The sequence below is a fragment of the Abrus precatorius genome, unplaced genomic scaffold (assembly GCF_003935025.1).
Source record: "Abrus precatorius isolate BTA unplaced genomic scaffold, Abrus_2018 Scaffold153, whole genome shotgun sequence".
In the NCBI taxonomy this organism is placed as follows: Eukaryota; Viridiplantae; Streptophyta; class Magnoliopsida; order Fabales; family Fabaceae; genus Abrus; species Abrus precatorius.
Window position 1 is genome coordinate 468,987 of NW_020874351.1, and position 27,704 is coordinate 496,690.

Below are 27,704 nucleotides of genomic sequence, written 5' to 3' on the forward strand. Positions count from 1 at the left end.
AAAAGCCCATGGAAGGAAGCCATTATTTTTTTTCAATCGGCGTTTAAACAAAGGAAGGAAGAAGGAGCAACAGTTACTGTTTAGGTGTGTTTGGAAGAGAATCAGAATGGTTGGAAGCACGTTGGCAGGGTTACAAGAACACCTCAAGTTGGCCAGAGACTATGCTCTCGAAGGACTTTATGATACCTCTATCATCTTCTTCGATGGTGCTCTTGCCCAGATCAACAAGTACCCTTCTCTCTCTCTCTCTCTCTTTATGCTAAAGTTCTTCCTTTTGCTTCATAACCTTTCACGGGTTGCAATTCTTTTTATGTTTTCACTCAACCCATTATTGTTATTATTATATTTGTGTATATATACATAAATATTTAGATGGAGAGAGAGTCAAAATTATTTTACTTAAATTTAATCTCGACCGTTCATCATGGACTGGTGAATGGAGTTGATATTTTTTGGAACTGAGAACAAAAATTATTATGTTAACTGAAGTAACCTTTTGGTCGTTTGTTAACTGAAGTGACTGATTTCTGTTGAAATGTGAATGCAGCAGCCAGCAATGAATTAATGAGATTCGAAGTTTTAAGTGATTGGATCCTAGGTTAGGCAATTTGATGTTAATTTTTCTGTTTATCTAGATTACATGTCTTGACAAGAATCTATTTTTAGAAACAATTTGGTGTAAATGGGAATTTTGACTGATTTTATTGGTTGGTCAATTGTCACCTAGCTTACATGTTAGTCTCAATTTGTTGTGATTTCAGGCACCTCAACACTGTTGATGATCCTTTGATTCGTGCAAAATGGATGAACGTTAAGAAAGCTCTTTCTGAGGAAACAGAAGTTGTGAAGCAGCTAGATGCAGAGAGAAGGGCTTTTAAAGATAACCCTGTTGCAAGACGCCCTTCCTCACCTCCAATTTCTGCTAAATCTTCGTTTGTTTTTCAACCATTAGATGAGTATCCCACTTCATCGAGTGGTCCTGTTGATGATCCTGATGTATGGAGGCCACCTAGTAGGGATACTACCACTAGAAGACCTACAAGGTCTGGTCAAGTGGGTACTCGGAAGTCTCCACAAGAAGGAGCTTGGGCTCGAGGTTCTACCAGAACAGGTGCAACTGGACGTGGTGCAAAGGCTGGTGCTACAAGTAGGGTTAACTCAGGGGCCCGAGCATCAACTACTGGAAAGAAAGGTGCTGTTTCTGGAAAGTCTAGCAAGACAGATACAGCCGTAAGTTTCAACTTCTATGAGGCAGCCTAGTGGCGAACATTTTCTGTATAACATTACGTTGTTTGGAGAAGTTGCTTCTAAGGATAATTTGGTTGGGGTACTCAACCAAATTTTAAGTTATTTGCTTTATCTTATAACATCTTTATTGAATAACCTGTGCTTAGCATACTTATAGCCTATTGCATCCAAGTGTTCATTTAATATTAGATACATGTTCAAGTGTTTCTTCTTCTTCACATTGGGTATTACCTGCTCATTATCAATTTATGCTTTGTTTATTGCATCCGGGTCTAGATAGTATGAGAAACAATTAACTTCTTACATATGCTGGTGTCCTTACATTTGCTCAAATTACGGACAGAATGGTGATGCTGAAGATGGTAAGTCAAAGAAGGGACAATATGAAGGTCCTGATCCTGAGTTAGCTGCAATGCTTGAAAGGGATGTGTTAGAAACCTCTCCTGGAGTGAGATGGGATGATGTTGCAGGGCTTACTGAAGCAAAAAGGCTTCTAGAAGAAGCTGTTGTTCTTCCCTTGTGGATGCCTGAATATTTCCAGGTAATGTTGAACAAATTTTCTCCGGATTTTCACAAAACTAGTTTACTTAAACGTTTCAATTCAATTATATTTAATAGTTATGGTTTATTTTATAACAAAATAATTGGAAATTTTATGTGTATATGATGCTCTATTATTTTTTATCCTATTAGTTAATTTTAGATCCTTGTTTGGCAATATGATGAACTACTTTTGTGTAGAACTTTATTTCATTTGCAATTAAGCCCTGTTTATGAACTTATTTTTGCTAAAAAGGATAGGCCAATCCAACATGCAGTTTTGTGAGAAAAACTAAAGTTCATAAACAGACCTTAATTGCTTATGAAATTTTTCTCACAAAACTGCATGTTGGATTGACCTATCCTTTTTAGCAAGCTCTTATCATATCCATGCATTTGATTATCTGTGAATTAAATGTCTTTGTAAATATTGAAACTTGGAAATCATTATTTATTCTTGCAGGGAATCAGGAGACCCTGGAAAGGTGTCCTCATGTTTGGACCTCCAGGAACTGGGAAGACACTTCTTGCTAAAGCAGTTGCTACTGAGTGTGGGACCACTTTCTTTAATGTTTCTTCTGCCACTTTAGCTTCTAAATGGCGTGGAGAGAGTGAGCGAATGGTGCGGTGTTTGTTTGATCTTGCACGAGCATATGCACCAAGCACTATATTCATTGATGAAATTGATTCTCTATGCAATGCTAGGGGGTAAGCCTTTGTTGTTCTTTCTGACATCCATTGCGCATAGTTTTTGAAATTTGTTAATGTTTCCCCAAAATCATCTTCATTTAATTCTGTTTATATGGCTTGCACATGTTCCTAGGTTGTGTTGGGTTCACTCTAAATTTTGTACTACCTCTTGGAGTATGTTGAAATCTGATTGAATTCCATTTTACTTCATCAGGGCATCTGGGGAGCATGAATCATCCCGAAGGGTGAAGTCTGAACTTCTAGTTCAGGTTGATGGTGTAAGCAATAGTGCCACGAATGAAGATGGTAGCCGTAAAATAGTAATGGTTTTGGCAGCTACTAACTTCCCATGGGATATAGATGAAGCACTAAGGTTTTGTATTTGTTTTTCTGCATTATTTCCTTTGCAATTTAAGTTGCCGGTGATAAACATGCGTGATTTGTTATCTATTTTGAAATCTCTTTCAATATCATAAGCAACACTTTCTAATTCAATTTGATGTTACTGCAACACAGGAGAAGGCTGGAAAAACGTATATATATTCCTCTTCCAAATTTTGAGAGTCGTAAAGAGCTTATCCGTATAAATTTGAAAACTGTTGAGGCAAGTTCTGATGTTTTATTACTGTGTTGAGCTATAGAATTATGACCCTTAAGCTGTAGTTGATTTATACTGTGAATAACATTAATTATGTTAAGTTGAGTTTTATTTATTAGGATTTAAGGACTTATATTACCAACAACAAAAAAAAAGAAATTGAGCATTTATCAAGATGTAAAGTGAAAGAGCAGTATATTTACTCATTGACAGTTCTAGAACTTGGATTATTATAGCTGATGGAACACTCGTCATGCACCAGGTGGCTGCCGATGTCAACATAGATGAAGTGGCTCGCCGGACAGAGGGCTATAGTGGAGATGATTTGACAAATGTCTGTCGTGATGCTTCCTTGAATGGTATGAGGCGCAAGATAGCGGGAAAGACGCGTGATGAAATCAAGAACATGTCCAAGGACGAGATTTCAAATGATCCTGTTGCCATGTGTGATTTTGAAGAAGCTTTGGGAAAGGTCCAACGAAGTGTTTCTCAGGCTGACATTGAACGCCATGAGAAATGGTTTACTGAGTTTGGATCAGCATGAAGACAACACATCAACAACGGGCAGTGTTGTTTTTGTTTTGTACTACTACTACTACTACTACTATTTTTACTTTAACGTTGCGTGGGTGGTTTGTCGTTATTGTTTGTGTTGATATATCATTCATTTTCTGACACGGCTCATTGTAGTTTTATGGTGTTGGAGAGATCTTCATTTATTAATTTGTATCTGCGATGATTGAATGCTAATGTAATGTAATCTGATATGATTTCAAAGCAGTTATTATCTCTCAACTTGTGATATTTGCATCAAACTTGGTATATCTCAAGCACTCTAAGTCTATGCCTTGAATCGTGTTTTGTATTTTCTTTCAAGTCCATTACTAGCTTACAGATGACAAGGCATTAACGGTTGTTTGATTATGTCGGCATGTAGCGGCAATCTCAATATGTTCTCCTGTGAGAAAATCGAAATGACAGCGTTACATGATTGTCGTCTTTCACTTTTAAATGTTTCAAAATATACTTCTGAGTTTTGATAGATTAGAGAAAACTGACACGAAGGTAGATTTTAAGACATAATCTTATACTTTGAATTGTATATTGCTTACAATTCCTTTTGGTTTTTTTTTTTTTTTTTTTATCAAATTCCCATTAGTTCAAGAGTATGGTATATACTCAAAATTTGTAATAAAAGAATTTTTTTTAGTCTAGAACTGCATGGTTGACAAGTATGCATTATTTTTAGTAAAATATAAAATTTTAATAGTTGACGTGATATGAGTAGTGAGAATCACATAATCTTGAATCCCTTAATAATTTTTCTTGAAATACTCTATTTTTTTTCATAATTTTTATGTAATTTAAGATCATGCACTTTCAACCACAGTTTGTGACAATTTTTTTTTCATATATTTTGACACGATAACGTGATATGAGTGATTAAAACGGATTCAGATCCTCTCATGTTGTGGCTGGAACATGACCTTCATGTTCAAATTTTCTTAAGCGAATTATGCAAAAATAAATAAATTATGTAGAAACTAACAGCATGTTATCAAAGGATAAAATTTTACAAAATTTATTATCAAAGTTAATTCTACTCATCCAGAAACATTTAACTGTAACAGCAAAACATGAATAAAAACTCTATTTTATTCCATTCCATTAATGGTACACAATTGTTCACAATGAAATTTGCAAAAAAAAATTCATTAATACATAGACAAGTCAAAAACAAAAGAAGCTGAGACATTTTATTTCATTTCATTCATATCAAATATCATCCGGGAATAAATGGGAGAGGATGAAGATAACGAAGAAGCTAAGCGTTATCCTCATCCTCTCCCATTTATTTCTGGATGATATTTGATATGAATGAAATGAAATAAAATGGCTCAGCTTCTTTTGTTTTTGACTTGTCTATCTATTAATGAATTTTTTTTGATAAATTTCATTGTGAATAATTGTGTACCATTAATGGAATGGAATAAAATGGAGTTTTTATTCATGTTTTGCTGTTGTAGTTAAATGTTTCTGGATGAGTAGAATTAACTTTGATAATAAATTTTGTAAAATTTTATCCTTTGATAACATGCTGTTAGTTTCTACATAATTTATTTATTTTTTGCATAATTCGCTTAAGTCATTTTAAATTCGCTTAAGCTATTTTGAATTCGCTTAAGCCGTTCAAAATTCGCTTAAGCGAATTTGAACATAAGGGTCATGTTCCCGCTACAATATGAGAGGATCCAAATCCGATTAAAACTACATAATATTAGATCATGAACAAACTTATAAAAAAACATATATATAACTTATAATTTTTATGTTTTTTTTTCTCAAAAAGTTATTAAAATAATTTAATATAGCAAATATTTTGGAGTTTATTTTAAAAATTTTATGGTAACATTTATAAGATATTTTTTATATATAAAGTGTTATTAAATAAATATTTAATTAAGCCGAGTTTTCAAATTTACCTAGGCATATGCATGGTATGAATTTTTTTTTTTTTATAATTAAATTGGTTATTTTAAAAGAGACTAAAGGTAAGGTAGGATACCAGGCTATATATATCGCTACAAGGGGCTGAGGGGAGCATGTTGCAGCTTGGATTCAAGCAGTTTTTCATAGGTCATATCGCTTCTTAATTATTTTATCAAACAAATTTCCATCTTTTCTTTCCAATGGGAATGTTCTCATGGACAAGTATCACCTTTGTTTCTTTGCATCTCCTCTTCACTTCCAATGTGTCTGCTACTTCCACACAATTATCCTCCAACCCAACACAAGGTATACTTAATCTTTGGTTTGGTCTTCCATTGTAGTCTGGTTGCCTGTACATGCCCCTCTTTCCCTGTTAGTATTTCATTTATATATATAACTTAACTGGGAATTAATTGGTTTTCATTAATATTTCATAGTTGATTAGTGATATACCATGGTGGTGTTTGTGCAGATGATATTGGTCTATGTAACACGGTGTTCTGTGGGAAAGGAACATGCCATCCTTCCACTGATTTTATTGGTTACAGATGCGATTGTGACTCTGGTTGGAAGAAGTTTAATATTGGTCCTTTAGAATTACCTCCATGCATTATTCCTAACTGTGAGTGATCATCATATTCTTTCCATATATATATATATATATTTAGTGAAACAAATTAAATAAATAAATAGATGCCTTTATATATTTCATCCGTTCTCTCTCGTGAAGGAGGGATTTAGATTAAAGAACAAAGTGAATCCAATTATCCAAAGTGTAAATTTTTTACGTTATAAAAAATTTGGCCCTCGTATGATTAGGGCTATATATCTGTCAGGTTAAGTGAAATATTTAAAGCTTACGTTTGATTTCTGAGAGAAAAATACTTAAACGTAACATGTATTTTAATAAGATAAATTAAAACTTAATTTGTCTAAAATTTAACTTGAACTTGAGATTATATTTTTTTAATAATTTTTTTTAATTTAGCATTGAACATATATTTTTATGCTAGAAGTGAAATGAAACAATCTTATAATATGATTTAGTATTCATAAAAATGACTTAGAATCGGTTAGGTCTAATTTTAATTTTAAATTTAATTTTATTAGCTTGAAAAATTAATTTAATCGGGTATTGAGTAGAGTTTAAATATATAACTTATAAAATAGTTCAATTAATTTTCACTTCTACCCGCAATATACATATATGATACATGCAAGTATAAATAAATTTCTAAAATAATGTATTTCTTTATTCAAGGGAACAAATCAAAATAAAAGGGAAAAAAAAAGACTCATAGGTTGTCATGGCATCGTTTTTGTCGCCCTAGTTTCGTCTATAAATAATTTATTTTCTAATTTATATATTTCATTGCATTTACCGTCATGAATGCTCTTTCTTCCTCTCCATTCTTGTTCGTGAAAATAGAGAACGTGTGGAATTTAGAATTATTTATTCATGACATTATTGTAAAATATGGAATTTTATTTGTACAAATCAAACTTAAAATTTGGAATATGGATCAACTGCATGATGTTTAGCTGAAAAACTCACCATTCAAAGCCATTAATGGACACCATTTTTTCTATCCATATTTTATTAGAGACTATAAACTTTTTAAGGGTTCCCATTTGTGCATTTGAAAACAAACTGCAGGAGATTAGATCCTGAAATTTGACAGCTCGCTCTAGAGGTCTTTTCAAAGTTTACTATTATTCTCATCTTAGAAAATAAAAAAATAACACTGACAAATGCTTAATACTAATTAGTTAATTAATACCGTTATTTCTTTTAAGGAAGGTTTGAAAACGTTCAAGAACAGTGTATGGTAATTTGTCCTACTTAAAACTTCGAACAGGATTAAGATTATCTCTCACAAAACATATATTTATGGTCCTAAAATAAATAAAAATTAGTTATCAAATATTGAAAGCTATACTAATGTATTATTTTTTCTATCATGTAATTTTATTAATAAAATTGAAGTACAGTACTATTAATCTTTTTAATGTTATTTTTTAATTAAAATTCAAGTTTTACTTTAAAAATTAACACAATATAAGTTAGTATGACAGATCAATACACGTTATTAAAATAAATTTAATTGTAATTAAAGAACAACATAAAAATGTACATAATACTGTCCTTAAATTTTTAGTATTCTATCAATGCCTAAAATATACACCAAATAGCAGATACCAATTTCAATCCTTTGTAACAGATGCTGAACAATTTGTGAAATCCGCAGGTACTTTCGATTATAATTGTGGTGATGGATCAGTGCCACCCCCTCAAGTTCCACCTCCAAATGTGTCTGACCGTAAGCTCATCATTCATTATTGCTTTTATATTCAATTCACAGCAAATGTTCAATAGCTGTTAGTAACTGTTTAACGTTTTGAAGAACAAAATGTGAAAGAATTAGACTTATGCTTTTATTTACTGTTTTATACACAGCTTGTTCGTTGAGTTTATGTGGGGATGGAACCTGTGTCAGAAATGGCTCTGACTTTACGTGTCAATGCAATGAAGGGTCCGCCAATCTACTTAATGATCCAAAGATGATTTGCTTTAAGAAATGTAATCAACTGTCAACCTTAGCTTGAACATATATGTTGAGTTTAGATAATTGTGTTGTGTTCAAAAGCTTTTGCCATCAACCTCTTACAAATTAAACAAGAGTTTCTATTATTAAACATGAGCTTTTCTTATTAAACAAGAGTATTTTTAGAAGTTATTTTCTTCCCTACTATTACGTGTATTTATTTATTGTACAAATAACACTTTTTAAACTTAATTAGGCTTGGTTTCTTTCATTCATAGTTTTGATATGGGAAATCTGTATTGTTATGTAAGCTAGCTTAGATATTTGAATTCTGATCATAGTACTTAATATTGTTCGAAATAATGCTAATAATGCATTTTTTTAACACACTTTTGACTATTTATTCAAATTATAGTAATCTTGCTAGTTTTCTTCAGTGAGCTATGGCTGCATCATCATGAGCTTTATGAATGCAGGCACTTTAGGACCAGATTGTGATGGTCTTGATCTTGGGCTCACCCCACCTTCAACACAAGGTTCAGGGTCAAGCTCCCCCAAAACTGGTAACTGCCTTTAAAATTTCATCACTTTTGTTGGTTTTTATGGAATTGGAAGGAGACAAAAATGATATGAACGGTGTGAATAATCAATAAAAGGGATTGCCAAATTAAAATTATGCCATTGTATTGACTGAGTTTGTGTATATGACAGGGTCATGTGAAATGCTAAGTGGCTCAAGGGAACTTGTTTTGCTTTCTATGATGATATTAGCAATAATATTTCATAATTGGATCTAAAAAGAGAACGTTGGAGTGCCATGAATTTTTCCCATGGAAAGTTATATATCTCTAAATAATAGATTCGTATAATTTTACTGTAGTTTCATTTTCACCTTCCCTTTGAATATCAGTGTACTCTTTTCATTTGCATAGCCACTCTGAACAGCAAATAAATATGACTGTCATGTTTATAAAAAAGTTCCAAAAAATGTGTTCTCTGTAGGATATATTCTTTTCTCTGTATAACATTATCACATGAAAATATCGCATTAAAATATTCAAATCCCTTATGTTAGTTAAGTAATATCTAAATATATTAGTTAAGTAACACTAAAAGCATCATGTTAAATACTTTTAATAATAAATTGTAACCAAACATAAAGTTTTAAGTGTATGAAAAAACGTGTATGACTGATGATTTAATGCGTAAAAATAATCGATTCTTATATTTTAAATTATATAAGAAATTTAAAACAACATTTCTGGAAACAGAAAACCTTTTTATACAGTCGCTGAGTCGCGTGTTTTCATTATTTTGTGAATGACGTGTCTTATAAACTTCTATATATTAAATCAATATTTTTCTCTTTAATAAGTAATGAAACCAATTTTTTTAATTATTTTAATAAATGCTTAATTTTATTTAATAATCATTAAAAATGGTATTTACAAATCATCATTGAAATAATATTTATTGTTTTAATTAATTTATTTTTTAAATGTACACTTTTTATTTTAAATTTACATTTTTATTGTTACAATATGATTTTTTATCTTTATATATAATTAAAAATATTTATATAATGAACAGAATATTTGTTATTTTTATTTCATTAAATTATAATTAATAAAATTATTAGTATAAAAAACCCCATCCTAATATCTAACACTGAAGAAATTGACGGAAATCTTTGTTAAGATGACCTATCATGTTAAATTATAAAATGAGAGGACCCATTCTTGAAAAGAATATATGTATATATATTATTTTTATTTTTTTTATTTTTTCCCCCTCTCTTAATATGACATCGTGATTCACTAAAAACAAAATGACATTGTCGTGTTAATTAGTGGCTAACAACATTCACAATAGAATCTTGTGGAGAGTCTTAAGAAAATCTTATATTAAACTATAAAGTCTTAACACTAGTAATCTTCAAAGTAGTAATATGCAAAGTTTTAAACATGACTTAAAATTTCAAGACTCAATTAAGACTTTTGGGGGACCCATTCTCATTTGCTTGCCTACTCCCCTTGCACCATGTCTCTGCTTTATGTCTCCCAATATTTTTTATTTTTATTTTTGCAATTTCTTTGATAAAGAAAGCTTCAAAATAGGGGGGGAGGGGGAGCCCGAAAAATTTTATATTAAATTTGAATTTTAAAAAATTAGTTAAATGCATATATAATATTGGGTAAATTTAAAAAATAGGTTTAATTTAGATAAATCTATCAATAAGTATTTATAAGAAAGAAAAGAAAAAATAAAGTAGTAAAATAAAATAAGCTTCTTTTGTAAGTTTAAATTAACTTATATGCTTCATTTTTTAAAAATATTTATCGTTTAACTTCTTCAAAAGTTGAGTTCCGTGATTTAATTTTAACATTAATTTATTATTTATTTATTTTTAATTTGTAAAATATTTAAGAAAAATTAAGTCAAGACAATACTATAATTTACAAGATAAGAATTAATATTATCTTTTTAAAAAAAGATAAATAAAAAATATATTTCTTTGAAAAAGCATGGCATATTACTAAACTACTTCATGTTGAAATATTCAAACTTTCGCACTCTAATAAAAAAAAATTATTTGAAAATTTGAACTAAGCCCACTTCCTAAAGGCCAACTAATCGCATGGTTTCTCCATTTTCACAAATCTATATTGTGTAACAAAGTAGGAAAAGAGCCTCCTTTAAAAAAAAATATTCTCTCTGTGTGTTAATTTTTAATTAATTAATGGTATAAAAATTATTTAATATTTAAAGTTAAGTTCAATATAAAATTCATATATCTAAAAGTATAGTCGTATGAAAAACTTAATGGAAATTTTACCATTTGAAATAATCTTAACTTATTCAACTCTAATTAATTAAACATATAATATTGTTTTCAATACCAAATATCAAAATTATTAGCTCTTGGCAGTTGACATAATCAATTTAAATAAATCACAGTCTCCCTATTCTGATTTGAAATTTCTACTTTTGAATTTTCATAATTTTTTAAATTTTATAAAAATATTAAAATTTTAAAAAATATAATACATTTTTAGTTTTTTTAAAATAATTTAATAATGTTCATATAACTTACAAAATTTTCATTAATACTAATAAGATTTTCTTATTGAAGAAAGAAAAGAAAAACTTAAAAAAAAAAAAGTGTTACACACACATATATATATATATATATATATATATATATATATATATATATATATATATATATATATATATATATATATAAGAAACAAGGCAGTTATTGGTAGTGGTGAAGATAATGGTTGGGTGTGTGTTCGAATTACTGTGTTCGAAAATAATATTAAAAGAGGATAAGCAAATGGCCACCAAAGGCACTAATATGACCAACTGAGTCACTGAACCATCTTCTTAATGTTTCCACTCTTGTCATTTCCCTTTTATTATAACCATTTCAATTCAATTGCAGAATCTCTTCGGATTGGTTCAATTTTCATATATAAATGGATATGAACAAGACAAACCCAAAGTGCTTCAAACTATGCATGACGCTTAGTACTAAATCTAAGAGCTTCTTGTGTTCTTCATTCATCAACTTTTCAAATCTTTAATTATCAGTGCAGATAATATAAATTATTGAGGGAGAACTTGTAGTTAACGAACCGCACTTCAAAAGAATCAAGTTTAATTTTGGAATCATTTCTTAGTCTAATAATTATGATATTAAGTATAATCTCACAGCAGTGCTTGTAAGAATACAAATAAAAGCATGGAATTGAATTTTTGTGGATCGGTAGTGTAAATTTTTTTATATAATCAACTAATTAAAATATATCATAAATATAATTTTTTATTAATTGTTAAAAAGTTCAATAATTTTTACTCATAAGCTAATTTATAGTTAAATAAAAATGTAAAAGTTTTTTTTATAGTGTATTTAAATTAAATTAATGATAAATTACTCATGTGATCTGAAGTCATTTGATCTCCACTCTACCTGGTTTATAAAAAAATAATTAGGGGAAGAGTGAAATGTAGAAGTAATGCATCGCACTTTTCTTGTATTTTATACGTTTACCTTTTAATGTTAGGATTTCTTTGGCACGCGCTAGCTTCATTAAGCATGATGATAAGTTATAATACAATATACTCTCTTCTTGTTCTTTTTATAAGAAATAAAAGATTAAATCATTAGAATTAAAAAAAATAATTAATTTTATTATATTTTTTATAAATATAAATTTTATTTTAAAAATACTTATGATATTAAATAGTATAGTTAGTAATTTTTATATTTAATAATACTAATAAAAGAAAAATATAAAAAAATTAATAATTAATGCATCTTGAATTTATCATTTATTTTTTATAATAAAAAAAATATTTCATTTTATTTCTTATAAAAAAACCAGCAAGAATATTATGATTATATCATTATTTGTTATCAGTATTATATTCTATAACTTTATTTATCAAATATCTCTTCCACGAGATATTTAATTTTATAAATAAACAACAAATGTAGCCCAAAAAAAGCCAATCGAATTATACATATAATTTTTGGGCAGTTTTTTTTAAAAATAATTAATTATACATATAAATTATGTAAATAAATGAGTAAAAAAATGTTAATATAAAATATGAATAGTTAGAAAAAATAATGAATATTTATTTGTTTAAATATTACGTAACATATAGAAATATAATTTTAGACCATGAGAAGTAAGTGTTCATTTTGAAATCGTAAGCAGATAGGTTCTTATTAAAATTTTGTTAATATTACTATAAATACAGTATTTTAAGTAAATAATATTTTATAAAAATATTAATTTTTATCCTATCCAAACTATAATTTTATATAGTGTATAAAAAACATAAGATAATGCTCTCTTATACATTACAAAATCCTATATGATCTCATATGCTTAACATCTGTGTATATGGTATTAAAAATTAAAATTTGTGAAACCTTATACTATTTAGCTTTACACTATCAGACTTTGTCTTAATATATATTCTGTATTTGACTATATACAAAGTTAATTCAATCTTAAAGGGGACGAATAAGGTTGCAGATATTTATATTAAAAATTATGATGAATAGGTATTTAAAAATATTTTCAATATTTTTTGAGTTTTTAAATCAATATCTTAAAAGTATTTCAAACATTTAACAATGGCAGTGACAATTGAACTGATCAAATTATTATCATTACTTTTATAATAAAATTAAACAAAAGTGATCGAGCAAGTAAAACAACATTTTTAAGAACTTGACATCAATCATAAACACACAGCTAGAAAGATTAAGTATAGAAACACAGCAGAAAAAAACAAAAAACTATTTAGTTGATTAAAGTATCATTTTTTCGATAAAAAAGACAAAAACAAAAGGGTAAGTAAAATAATATAACATTTGAATGCAAGAATCAAGATAATTAATATGCTTTGCCTTGACATTTTGGAATTTAGGAAGATATTCAACCATGCAGGTTCTTCATCTTGCAGCATATAAGGAAAATGGCACCATAAGTTGTCGTCCATATACATTGGAATTTTCTTGTGTTCAATTATACCCTCTTGCATGCCTACCTTTTTTCCCCTTTCAAAATAAAAAAGTTGACGCACACCAGGCAATCATCATCATAATTCTTATGCACATACTACTCAATTAATAGAAAAATATAATATTGTCAACACAAAATTTTATAACTATTATATATATATATATATTTTAAAACATGTAAAATAAAAACAATTCAATTTTTGTTTTATAAATTTTAAATTTTTGCATGATTTAACATAAAATAATTTAGATGATATATATGATTATAATTTAATAATAACATTAATAAAAGCATACTTTTCTTATTTAGACATAAGTTGTTTTTTTTTTTTTTACTTATCTATCTATTTATACTATTTATATATACTTGCATAAACACAGCGAAAGAGTAATGTTTATCACTTATCAGTATCACGTGTGATGTTGTGAACACGTACGAGTCCATGTCCATGAATTATAGTCATGTTATGTACGACTGTACGAGTCTACGAGCAATCACAAGAACTAAATTATTTGTATTAGTTTTGTATTAGATTAGTTCCTTTTCATATATTATTTTCCTATTAAAAAATTAAATTATTAACATAAAATCATAAGTTTTATTGGTAATTTAAAATGACATAATAGCAAATAATTTTGTTGATATACAACATTGATATATATTTTCAATATATAAAATATTAGTACAATATATCATATTTAATATAAATCCTTAATATTATACTGATAGTTTAAGGATTGTTTTTTGAAACTTTTTAAAAAATACTTTAAAGATTGCATAAAAAGTAGTTCATCTTTTAGAGATTTTATATTAAGCAAAAATCATTTATCATTTGGTTATAATTATAAAAAGATATATATATATATATATATATATATATATATATATACATATAAAAGGTAGTTATAATTATTTTTAGAAATAACTCAGAATAGTTTGTCAGCATAATTAAAAATATGATTTTTTAAAATATTAGATAAACACACTAAAAGTATTTTAAAAGTGATTTTTTTAATAAAATAAATTGAAACAGACTTTAACTTTTGTTGAATAAAAACTATATCAACAAAAATGCTTTGAATGTTTAAAAGTTTCTGTTTATCAATAAGCAATATGTATTTGCTTTGAATGTCTCTCACCCTAGTGTGAACAGTGGAACATAAAGTAAATAAGGTGGTTTAAGTAATTTAATTTTTATCATTCATTAAACATGTTAAATTTCCCAATATTAGTTTTTTAATGAATCAGACTTTTTATTTATTTATTTCTCTCTCTATCTATGTATATAAAATCTATTCCACCGTTAACTATGATAATAGATCCAAATTAAAACCTTTGAAAAAAAAAAACATTTACAATGAGTAGGGTATTTATTCATGAGTTTAGATTCTATTACAAGTAATTACTTACAATAAAACTTTGAAAGTAATAATTTGACACTATATATCCAACTTTACTTAGTTTGTATAATAGTTAAGAACTTGTGCTTGTGTGATGACTGGGGTTTGGATTGCAGAAGCAAAGACTATGATAATTATTTATGGGAGAAATATTTGGTTTTCAAATCAAACGAAAAGAAGCATTACCTTTGGTGATGTTATATATGGGGACAACCCACAAAATTGTTGTAGTGCTATCAAACCAGCGATATTGCTGGTGATGAATATCAATCGGCCAAATTGAGATGGGACAGGGAAAACATAAATCCAACCGCAAAATACCAAAAGAAACTTAGTTGCTTTTCTTGGAAATGATCATCTATACACTTAATACAAGTGAAAAGCATATATATAGGGCATAAGTATATATCATTCAGTCCACTCAATTTTTTTGTATTTCATTTCTTTCCCTCACATTATTACGTAAAAATTCAATTTTCTTTATATATATATCTATAAGGACTATAATGATTTTCATATTTATTCCTCAAATGTTTGCTGTGGTGTCTCTTGTTGAGTGGTTGATTGATTACTACAAACTTATTTTAAATCAATTTATAATTAGTTAAATATTCAAGGAAATTGTTTATCACTTATAATCATCTTACTTAGTTGTATTATTAATTAAAAATATTGTTAATATATATTTTTAATAATATTTAATGCATTTCAATGTAATTTTAATAAAATAATTTATAGTTAACTTTTTAACATGTATCCTAACAATACTATAATTACTTTTAAGATGTAAGAGTTATCAAAATATGTTTTATCTTTTTTGATGAATTTTTTCCGTAAGCGCACAAGAAATAATATGTGGGTTTTTCGTCGTACACAAATGAAGCGAGGAAATTATATTTAAATATAACTTAAATATATGCATATTGATAACATATTATTTATGGAATATTTTGATAATTTATAATTACTTTTCTTTTTTCGATTTTTTTATCGACACATTTTAAAAATATTTTATAAAATCAAAAGGAACATTAAAAAAACTCCAACAAATTGTTCAAGTGAGGTAAGATATAGTCTCGCATTATTTGACAAGCTGTAAATTTGAATCCCTACTTATATATTTAAGATGGGCTAAATGTAAATTTTCTGTGAGTGCTCTATTAAAGATTATGTAATAAATAAGAATGAAGTTTGTGTTGAGCACTTGAAAATGAATTTATGTGTATATATTTAATGAAAATAATTATGTCGCCTTTTATTATAGGGTATTAAATGAGCATAAGAAAAGTAAAAATAAAAGATGACAATGCAAAAATAGATATTAAAAATTGAATTATAAGCAATGTTTAACAAAAACACATGAAAATATAAGAGTTGTATATTAAGTGGTGATTGTGTAAGTAGGATTACTCTTGAGTGATGATGGCAACTACCCAAATGGCCCAATATATTGTCTTATAGTGAATGGGAGGGATCAGAACCAAGCTGGAAGAGTTTAACTTAAATGTTTTCTCTGCTTGAAGACAAGATAAAGGCACATGTTAGGGTAGGGGCCATGTTCTTTAGTTCAGCTCCTTCGCATAATTTCAATTGAGAGGTTGAAATGCCTTCCCTTTATCGACTTCAAACTTCACTTATATATTTTTTTTCCTTCTTCCCTCCTTCATGTATAATAACATTTCTCTTCTTTGCTTTTCTTGTCCCTCTTGACTTTGATAGTTCTACATAAATAAGTGTTTAATAAAAATTAAATTATTAAATATAGACATTTAGCGTTTATGATAATGATATGATATATTATATTAACAAATACTTTAATTACCATAAAATATTAACATGCATTAGTCATACAGAAATGTTAACATACTTTATTATGCGTTAGAATAGAGCTTTAAAGTCTTTATTACCAAATAAGTTATTGTGAGATAAATATTATATTAAAAGAATTATTTTAATATTTGAATAATATTTTTTTTATAATAAATAAGACACTAGGCTTAAACTAATTATTTGTATATGAAAGTAATGTAAAAAAAATATATAAAAAATTATCACCTCGGCTTCCTCAAAACTCTCATACAAGAGTACTGAATATTAATTTGGCTTCCAACAAGTGTATGTACTTTAAGGGATTGGTTGAGAGAAAATTTTTGGTGGGAAAGAGAGAAAATGACTTTTTTTTTATTTTTTATTTTAAATTAAGTGAATTATATATCATTTATGATGATACATGTCTGATTATTATATCAAATTAATGTTATATATCTTTTCATAAATTTTATTTTTAAAATATATTTATTTAAAATAAAAGTTTATCCTCCTATCCTTTTCCTAAAAAACACTCCTAAAAAAAGAAACGAATAATAAAAAGGAAAAGACAATAATAAATCTAATGATTGAATTAGTAAAAATAGAGATATAATATGCATAAAATAATAAAAAAACGTGATTTGAAAAAATACAACTAAAATAAACCAAAAATGAGTATTTGAAAAGTATTTTAAAATTATAATTTATTTATACTCATAAATTAGTTGTAATTAATACAGAAAGAAATAGATAGAGATCAGACTGTTATGAATTGTTAAGATCATTTGTTATGGTTAATTTTAAGTATATGAAAATACTATTTTTTATTAAAAATAAAATATTATTATATTTTATATTTTTATAATGTAATAAATATTTTTCTTATGAAAAATGTTAAGTGTAGTTACTTAGGAATCCATTTTTTAATATTTTCCTAACAAAAAGAACATTTTATCAACAATCAAAATGAATGAGAAAAAATTGCTCTTTTTAATTATAAATCGTATTATATATATATAATTAAAATTAAAATTAATATATTATATGTAATATCATAAGCAATATTAATTTTTAGGCATTTATATAATAAAATTTTTAAAAAGTCAAAACCTAAAATAAAACAATAATAACATTGACACACACATGGCATGAATACTATCTCACTTTCTATTTTTTTACATTATATTACTTATTATATTTTTCACTTCTCTCCTCTGTTTATCTCTGACTAAACATATCTAGTGAGTTTATATGATGAATAATAATTTCAAATGAGAACAACCCTCATCTTCTCCATCTCACTTTCATTTGGTTAGGGTGAAGGGCGACAATAAAAAGTGTCAGAATCCAAAATAAAATTACCCGCTCTCTCCCTGTCTCCCTCTTTCATTTGGTTTGTGTTAAGGGTAACATTGTCGCCATCTTGCGCACCATCTCTATATATAATCACTACGCACAATCATATTTCTCAGCTCATCTTTCTGAATATTTAGTAACATGTTTGCATCAAGTGTTACTACCACTATCTATAGTACTATTAATTAGCCAATTAAAGAGCTATTCAAGTAGAATTCAACACAACAATAACCATTAATTGGTTCTTTGTTTCACTATGCCTTCTCTCTCGGAAGCCTTTAGAGCACATCCCGTTCACCTTCACCACAACCACAAGCACCCTGACCTCAGCACACTTCAAGAACTCCCTGATTCTTATGCTTGGACACAACTTGATGATCATCCTCACACTTACCCTTCTAATTCTTCGAGGGGTGAGAGTGTCCCCGTTATCGATCTCAACGACCCAAATGCACCCAAGCTCATAGGCCATGCATGCAAAACATGGGGTGTGTTCCAAGTGGTAAATCATGGCATCCCTTTGACCCTCTTCACTGACATTCAAAGGCTTGCCCTAACCCTATTTTCCCTTCCCTTTCACCAAAAGCTTAAAGCAGCTCGCTCCCCCGATGGAGTTTCTGGCTATGGCCGTGCTCGCATCTCTTCTTTCTTCCCCAAACTCATGTGGTCTGAGTGCTTCACAATTGTTGAATCCCCTCTTGAGCATTTCCTCCAACTCTGGCGTCAAGACTATGCTAAATACTGGTAACAAATAACACACCCTCTCCTCTTACTTGCCTTCTCAAATCTCAATAAGCTTAAGAGGCTACTTTTATAGTCATCATATTTAATTTTTCTTTACTATTCTTCTTCTTCTAATTCTGTTTTGAAGTGAAGAGACCAATTTGATATTTTTAATGGTGAAGATACTAGAAAGTTATGAGCCTATTTTCTTTATTCTAATGCAATTAGCGAAGATCACAATAATGAGAGCAAAGGACCCACCTTTAGGAGTCATCATGAGGATCTATTACACTAAATCCACTTCACACTGTTTGTTATTTTGTTCGAATCCATTTGTTCAATGGTGTGCTTCTTTTTTCTAAAAGAGTAATAATATTTACACGTTACATTTTTTTACATTTTATTTTTATTAGAAAAATGAAAGGTAAAAATTCATGAGTTAGCTTATAAAGTTTTGATATCTTAAAATATAATATAAGAATGGTGTAACTTTTAATTGGTTTTTGTTTTCTAAACAAACCTCATCGACAATGAAAGTATTTTTGTTTATTCTTTTTTCCGTAAGAAATTTATTTGTTAATTTTTTATCGTTATGGTTGATGCTTAAATCTCCCCGCTTCAACAATGCTTCACCTTCGATCACGTGCAGTGATATTGTGGTGAAATATGAAGAAGCCATGGAAAAGCTAGCAGGGAAGCTAATGCGGCTCGTGTTGGCTTCAATGGATATTTCAAAGGAAGACCTTAAATGGGCTGGCCCAAGAGGTGAATTCAACGGAGCTAGTGCAGCCTTGCATTTGAATTCTTACCCGAGTTGCCCGGATCCGGATCGGGCCATGGGTCTGGCCCCACATACAGATTCCACTCTCCTCACAATCCTACACCAAAACAATGTTAGCGGGTTGCAGGTTCTCAGGGAAGGTAAAGGGTGGGTGGCGGTGCCGCCACTTCCTGGAGGGTTGGTGATCAATGTCGGTGATCTGCTCCATATTTTGTCAAACGGGTTATACCCGAGTGTGCTCCATCGGGTTTTGGTGAACCGCACTCGACAACGGTGTTCTGTTGCTTATTTATATGGGCCCCCAACAAATGTTAAAATATGTCCACATGAGAAATTAGTAGGCCCAACTAGGCCCGCTCTTTATCGAGCAGTGACTTGGAACGAGTACCTTGGCACCAAAGCAAAGCATTTCAACAAGGCACTCTCATCGGTTAAGCTTTGTACATCGATAAATAATTAATAATGTAACTTTCTATTGCAAATTAAGAAGTCATTTTATCCAATAATTATCATTATTAATTTTAAATTAGTAAACAGTAAATTTAGTGATTTATTTATAAAAAATATAAATACCTTATAGTTTTTAAGATATCGGAAGAATTACAAAAAGAAAATATAAAATACCATTTCAAATTTACCATAACAAGTAACATGAATAACTTGTTAGATATAATAAGTTTCACAAAAAACAACTTTCAAGTAGGCTAGATCAATAATAGATTAAAATTTTTGTACAAAGCAAACAATAATAATAAATTAAAAATTGAAATACACGTTATTTGCTAAAATGGAATTTGGTTTGTGGTTGGGGCACAAACAAGAAACAAGAAAGAAGTTGGGGGGTGTATTGTCTCCAAACCAGAAAGAGTGAAGAAAAGCTGTTCAAAAGACAAGACCATCTCCAACGGTTTTAAACAACGATTCTCAATGTAACTTTCATAAGCAATCACTCGTCACTGAAGAACATTTCATTTATGCTATGTAAGAGAAATATAGTTGCTCTCCGTCAAATGCATCTTTATTATTATTTCAACGAGTCTTACATATATTTTATTTTTCATTTTATGTAAATTTTTTAAAGTATTTCATGTATAAGATAAGAGCAATAGCTACTTAATCAACACTAATTCTATCACCATTGTTATTAGGGTTACAAGCTTTGATTTTTTTTTTATTAGTGCTTTTATCATTACACTGCAACTATTACTACTTCAACTATTATTTTGTTGTTAACACTTTCACTACTAGCATTATTGTCAATTGTTGACGAAGGCATTCCTTCACTAACCTTATTTATAACTAGCCTTATTAAAATTTTATGATAGAATTAAAATTTAACTTTACATTTTCCTTTAAATTTTTTGCACAACCTATAAAAATCACGATTATAAGCCAATTTCAATTTTGATAGACATGACATTAGAATTACAATTTTAATTGCATGTGAAAAATGGGTAAATTATATTTAGACTTGATTTCTAACTAGCCTAATCTTATTTATAACCAGCCTTATTATAAATTTTAAGACAGAATTTGAAATTTAATAATGTTATGCTCTAATATTTTTGCACAACCTAAATATTAAAATCAAGATTGTAAACCAAGTTTAATTTTGATAGAAATGAAATAAAAAGTACAATTTTAATTGCATGTCGAAAATGGGTAGAATATATTTATACTTGATTTCTCTACTTAAGCAAGCTAAATATGCCGAATATATTGGTTGCCCGACTATATAAAAAATATTCAAGCATTAATTTTATATATATATAAAGAAAGGAAAAGATCCACTTACTCTACTTCGCTTAATAATATTTTATTACATGTTATATTTTGTTAATTTATCAATTGATTTAAGAGTTTTTAATTAAGTATATTAAGACTACTCAATTTTATGAAATTTTAAAATTATTTTACGCATCATAAAAAAAGTATTTTAACATATACGAAAAAAATTATTATTATTATTATTATTTTTTGAATTTCGGAATCAAAGAAAAATAGTTAATAATCTTGAATAAAATGTTGTAAAATTATTTCCTTATTTAATAATGTATTGTTATAAATACATAGATACGAGAGCATGATAAGATGGGAACATTTGTAAAAACTAATTGAGTTCCAAACATCTAAATTTTTATGGACACTTCTGATAAAAAAATGCATTGTGCGATCATATTTCCTTTCTCATTTTAATGAAAATGAAAGATAAATCACACATTGGAAGAATGGTGTGAATTATTTCATAAAAAAGATCAAGGAATCGTTGTATTTGACAAAAACAAAAGTATGAAAGAAATGGAGCACACATTGACTGGAATTCGCAATAGAAAAATAACGCTATGCCTATAAGAAAGCTCTCCTATGTTTAAAATTTTCGACTGTCTAAACATCCTTCCTTTTCTACGCTGCTTGCTTTAGTATGTGTTCTACACACGGCATTACAAAACTTTAGTGTGTGTTCTACATACGGTAATACTAATATAATAGATGCTTTTGAAAAAAAATCATAACTACAAAATGACATTATATGTATGATATCCACAGTAATGTCAAATACTAATCATAGTTTTTGAAAGTATTGTAAAGGAATGTTGAATTATTGTAATCCGTGGGTATAACCAACACATTTTACTCATTTTAGACTCCAAAATGAAGAGTCTAGAGCATCAAATCACCCTTCTAGGTTTTGATGTGTGTAATGTATGCAATGGATAAAGCATATATAGGAAGGAATTTTTTGCTTGAAGTTTCTGCTTCAATTCTAAAGAAAATCAGAATTTTGTACAGTGCAATGAGTCTATGACACAAGATGCTTGATTTAGTTTATCACAAGGTAGTTTGAAGGACTCCATCATGAAAATGACCGAAGTGCCACAAAGCAAATTAAAGACAGCTAAATCCCAATTTCGGACAAATAATTGGTGACTGGTGTGGAGCAAAGCCAACCCTGTGAAACCTTGTTGTGTTTCAAACATGGGCAAAATGTTTAGGAGCTTAGAATCGTACTTAAACTGATATGTTTTGTAACTTTGTTAAGCTGCATAATGTAATACTAACTATAACACACGGCTATTTTTCTCTTTCTAATGGGCCCGAATCAGGATTTTGTTAAATATTTTTTGTCAAATACCAGGACTAAGCTTGTTTATCGGCCAGGATTTTGGAATCAATATCAATCACATCAATGATAGATTGTATCAGCTACCTTTGTATTATGATTCTGTGGATGAGATGTTTTACCGATACTAATATAATATGACGAAAGTTTCATCAAACTTTTCAACACACATTTAAATTAGTCTTACGATTTTGTTAACTTTTAACTTTTAATTAAAGATTGAATTTAAACATAAAAAATAATTATTTTTTATTGAAAATGTTTATTATACTTCATATTTTTAATATCATACATATTTTTTAATAAAAAATTATTAATTTCAAAAGCTTAAACTCAATTTTAATATAAACGATTATATTATATAAATTTTCCAAATCACAGTAATTGTCTCATGTTAAGTCCAAAGTGACATTGCGAGGATGAGGAGGATCGATTATCTTTTGTATCCTTTCTCTTTGTTGATCCCACCATACGAGTAGAAAATCTAAAACGATCACATAACATTATTTGGTGCCGAAAGAAAGAAAAATCATAAGAGCTATGGAATCCTTCATTTGGGCAATGTCTTTTCAAATTGTGAATGTCTGCTTTATCCTCGTATCTCAGGGCTCCATTGTTATCTTAATTTATCAATACGATCGAGACGAATCTCTTGGTGTGAAGAAGGTTAAACCTATGTGGGTCTATTATTTGATTCCAATGAGAATGACTCCAAATACCGAAATCATATCATTTTCAATGGTGGTTATTCAATGATTCATTGATACCTACTACACGAACTGGCTCCTTGTTGGAGGCAATATCATTATAGGATTTTATTTTAAGATAACTATAACCAACTATTCACATCTCTCTCAGGATGCTACTGGTAACTACACTTACCTCTCTTAATTGAAAAATTACGTACACCTCTCTCTCGCAGCCCTTGTTTTATTATTATTTTTTAAAGATTATTATATACAGTATATATATATATATATATATATATATATAATAATAATAATAATAATAATAGCAGAGATATGTGTAATTTTTTAGAGACAACACATCTTAACATGTAAGAATAACATATAAGACAAGGAATATGTATAATGTTTTTAAAAGGGTGTAAGTATACATAATAAGTGCGAACTTCAAGAGAAGACAAAACTTTTAATTTTAATTTAACTATTATTCATATGTTTTATTTTTCTAGTTGTTTATATAGCGAAATCAAACAAAATATGGCAATTTAATAATTATTAAAGATTAATACTATATGTAATATTATAAATAGCTATTTTTATGTTTTTTTATATACATTCAAACAGTGAACAAGCTTGCGCCGCCCCTTCTTTTCCGGCGATGTGAAGGCAGTGAGACGAAAGAGGGTGGAAAACTACAGTGGAGATGGAAGACTGGGTTCATGTCATTGACTCGTGGTCATGGGGTTGAATGCTCTGTTTATTTTATTTTATTGGTCAATCATGGTGTTGACTTTAACTGTTAATGTTATTTTCCATTGACAAGTCTATAGTCATTGATTAACTGGGTACTTGTAATTCCTTAACTTTATAACTATGGTGCAACATGGTGGTGTATTTATTTATGGATAAGTCTAGTTCTGTTTGAAAAGGGCTCTGACCCTTTGTATAATTCTAGGATCACATGCATGGTCAATTGAAGGATAATGCATATGTAGTGGCTTAGGATTCAAACACGTCTGGAATATTAAAATTTTTAACTTATTTATAATTAAATAATTTTAAAATAAAAATAAATTAAAATTTTCAAAATTGATATATTATTAATTTTATTTTTTAATGTATTTAATTTGGTGGAAAATAACTTTATACATAAAAGAAGAGAGAGTATGATGCAGGCTTCATTTGACAGACTGAAAACAGAGCTACAGAGGAATGTTAGATAGGATGAATGGAGGGTTGATGAGTCCATATTTGCAAACATGATTCATTAATATGATTACATATTAATGATTTGGTGGTTGCGTTTTCTATATTAATGACGTGGAATAGGATTTGCATGGAGAGTGTTCAACTTTATTGTGGGAATTTTTGCTCTCATCCATTAATTCTCTAATCTCAACCAGATTTTGGAAACCTTGTTTTATTGGTTCTTGGTCTTTCTACGTCATGCCCCCGAGTCCTGTTCGAGGAAACTGTTGCAATGATCTCAAAACAAGTTTAAATAAAATTTTGATTTATAATTTAAAATTTTATTTAAAAATATAAAAAAATATGATGTTCTTAATAATATATTTATCTATATTAATCAAATTATATGAACTGACTTAAATGTTACGTGGTTAAATAACGGATTAAGTTAAATAATTACTAATAGAGATATCAAATAAAAAAATTCTATGAGAAACTAGATAAAAAGTTTTGAAAAGGATAAACAAATAATAAATTTTTAAAGAACCAAATTTTATTTAAGCCTTCCAAAATATTAAAAAATATAATAAATTAAAAATTGAATATATTTTTAATTCTTATGATTCATCTTAATTTTTTGATTTTTATGCTACAGAACCAAAACTAATTGGAAAGAAACTGTGAAGACTGTAATCTAAAATCAAAACAAAACTATGAAAAAAAAACCAAACTTAATTTAAAGATATTAAAATTAAAATCTAAATCAAGATAAATTATATGAATAAAATATGTATTTAAATCAAAATTGGATAGCTCTAATTCAAGAATCATGTGTGCTTAAATTCTGTGACCGCAGAATTCACCGATGCTAACACCCCAAAATCATCATCTAATAACTGCTTCCTAGAAGGATTGTATGCTTTTAATTTTGCATCAAAATAGGAATTATGAAAAGTTGATTAAGATCACCAAATAATTAAACACTTTGCCATTCAACTGAGGAAATTCACAGCAAACACATAAAAGGAGTTTTATTAAGTCGAAGCTAAATTGCCATTGGAACATTTGAACACAAAACACTCTTATGAAACACAAAAAACTCCTCAAACACCACAGTAAGTGCGGAGTGCAGATTGATCTCTCTGGCCTTTTTCAGTGTAATAATACTTGAGAAACTCAACATGATCAAAAGGCTTAAAGAGTAGAGGGTGTTCCTCATCCACTAGCTCCTCTGGGGCTTTTATAATGTACCCACTTTTGGGGACAGAGAAAAGCCCTGCGGAGTATCTTGCATCATTCCCACTCATCATCACTCGGTGAAAGGGTGAATGCAGCCTCCCATTTGCCCAAGCCTGCAACATTCATATAAGAACCTCATAAATAATTAATTTTCAATAATAATAATAATTTTGAACATTTGGTATGGTTTGTGTTTTTCAAGGAATTTACATGGAGAGAGTCACCAATCATCACAACGAAACTGTTAGGGGAAGGTTCATAGCTTATCCATTGTCCATCTTTGGTCAACACCTCTAAACCCTCTACTTGGTTTTGGTACAATATGGTCACTATGTTCTTGTCTGTGTGCGTGCTTAGGCCTAGCTTTGTGTCACTGGTTTGAGGGCCTTTGTATTTCATTACTCGGAGAAGGTAATTGGTTGAGTTCATGTGCTCCTCCATGTACTTTTCAACGCCCAAGCTCTCCACAATCATCTTCCTAATAATCTGATCCAACTCTGATAGCTGCTCAGAGAAAGATTGTATTGTTTTACTGCCCAAATTAAAAGATAAATTACATTAATAAAGAGGGCAAAAGAAGTTCAAGTTCCAAGAGAGTCAAGAAAAAAGAAAGGGTAGTTTTTTTTTTTATCTATCTAGATCACAACTATTTTATAAGAGATAATTTCGCCGAGTTGAATCAAATCATTAATGAACCATTATAACCAGTAAAACTTTTTCTGAGTATTTAATTAATGTAGTAATATGCTTAAAAACTCAAACTTGCATATCACCAATTAAAGAATCATGTATTTAAAATGTTAATGGGTACGTACGTAAAACTTGGGTTTCCATCAGGCCACATGATGTTGGTCAAGCTTTCTACTTTCTCACAGACATTTGCATCGTCTATGCCCATGCTTTCATAAAGTGGGACCATGGGATATTGCCCAACATAACCATGATAGGGCTTCTTAGATACATTGAGCATCTTGGTTTGTAGAGGGAGATCAAAGAGCTCCTCTTGCGCAGCAAGCATGGCTTTGCGAAGGTCTAAAGGAACTTTATCAAAAATTGCTTCAAAGCAACCATATTCTACTAGTGCCGCGTGGACTTGGGATTTCACTGCCTCCCAATTAGGATTATTGGCTTCCAATCTGATGTTTGTAAAGTCGATGACCGGAAGCTTTAGAGTGGTTTCTGATCCCATATTTTCACTTTTCCTTCTCTAATAATTTGATTAAAAAAGATTGGAGGATAGTGCTTAATTTTAGGTGGTTTTGATCGGTTATATAACGTATGCTCTATAATGCAATGACAACATTGATAGTATGAAAACATTTTTTTTATTCCACGGAGTTCAAGATGCTTAGTCACGTAGAAAAAAGATTCTTCCGACTTCACAACAAGCAGATCAAGTTGGCATGCAAAACAAAATTATTTGGGTTTTGGCTTCAGGCTCTCATTAGGGCTTATTTTATATTGATACGATTTGATATTTGAGGAGTAAAATCAAGATAACAACGTATTATAATCAAGAATTGAAAAAGGAAAACTGAAAATTGACAGATATGATGTCGATTGATGTGTTAAAAACGGTGTCGGGGTTTTGTCGAAATTCATAATTTAGTTCTTAATTTGATGTTCCATTGTTATAAAGTTGAAAATCTAAAATTGCATGGAAATGAATAGATATGAAAAAGCTACTTTTATGGAAACTGTTTGTATAAAAAAAAGAATATGATGGTTGCAGGCTAATAATTC

General features: G+C 28.9%; 4 protein-coding genes across 4 annotated transcripts; 3 read left to right on the forward strand and 1 right to left on the reverse strand.

Moving 5' to 3' along the window:
- The first annotated feature begins 56 nt into the window (after positions 1 to 56).
- Positions 57 to 3,887, forward strand: LOC113857183 (katanin p60 ATPase-containing subunit A1). The gene is made up of 7 exons (XM_027488967.1): positions 57 to 228; positions 762 to 1,230; positions 1,592 to 1,789; positions 2,252 to 2,496; positions 2,693 to 2,851; positions 2,995 to 3,082; positions 3,339 to 3,887. The coding sequence occupies exons 1-7, from the start codon at positions 107 to 109 to the stop codon at positions 3,618 to 3,620; spliced, it is 1,563 nt and encodes a 520-aa protein (XP_027344768.1). The 5' UTR covers positions 57 to 106; the 3' UTR covers positions 3,621 to 3,887.
- A 1,879-nt stretch (positions 3,888 to 5,766) lies between these two features.
- Positions 5,767 to 8,689, forward strand: LOC113857220 (slit homolog 1 protein-like). The gene is made up of 5 exons (XM_027489016.1): positions 5,767 to 5,872; positions 6,039 to 6,188; positions 7,816 to 7,887; positions 8,025 to 8,147; positions 8,589 to 8,689. The coding sequence occupies exons 1-5, from the start codon at positions 5,767 to 5,769 to the stop codon at positions 8,687 to 8,689; spliced, it is 552 nt and encodes a 183-aa protein (XP_027344817.1).
- A 9,790-nt stretch (positions 8,690 to 18,479) lies between these two features.
- On the forward strand, positions 18,480 to 20,187 carry LOC113857221 (gibberellin 3-beta-dioxygenase 1-like). The gene is made up of 2 exons (XM_027489017.1): positions 18,480 to 18,967; positions 19,596 to 20,187. Exons 1-2 carry the CDS (start codon positions 18,480 to 18,482, stop codon positions 20,185 to 20,187), a joined length of 1,080 nt encoding a protein of 359 aa, XP_027344818.1.
- Positions 20,188 to 25,825: 5,638 nt separating this feature from the next.
- On the reverse strand, positions 25,826 to 27,150 carry LOC113857293 (probable 2-oxoglutarate-dependent dioxygenase AOP1). Its single transcript, XM_027489107.1, has 3 exons — positions 26,777 to 27,150; positions 26,172 to 26,493; positions 25,826 to 26,074 (listed from the first exon to the last, which is right to left on the reverse strand). Exons 1-3 carry the CDS (start codon positions 27,148 to 27,150, stop codon positions 25,826 to 25,828), a joined length of 945 nt encoding a protein of 314 aa, XP_027344908.1.
- Between the last annotated feature and the right edge of the window lie 554 nt (positions 27,151 to 27,704).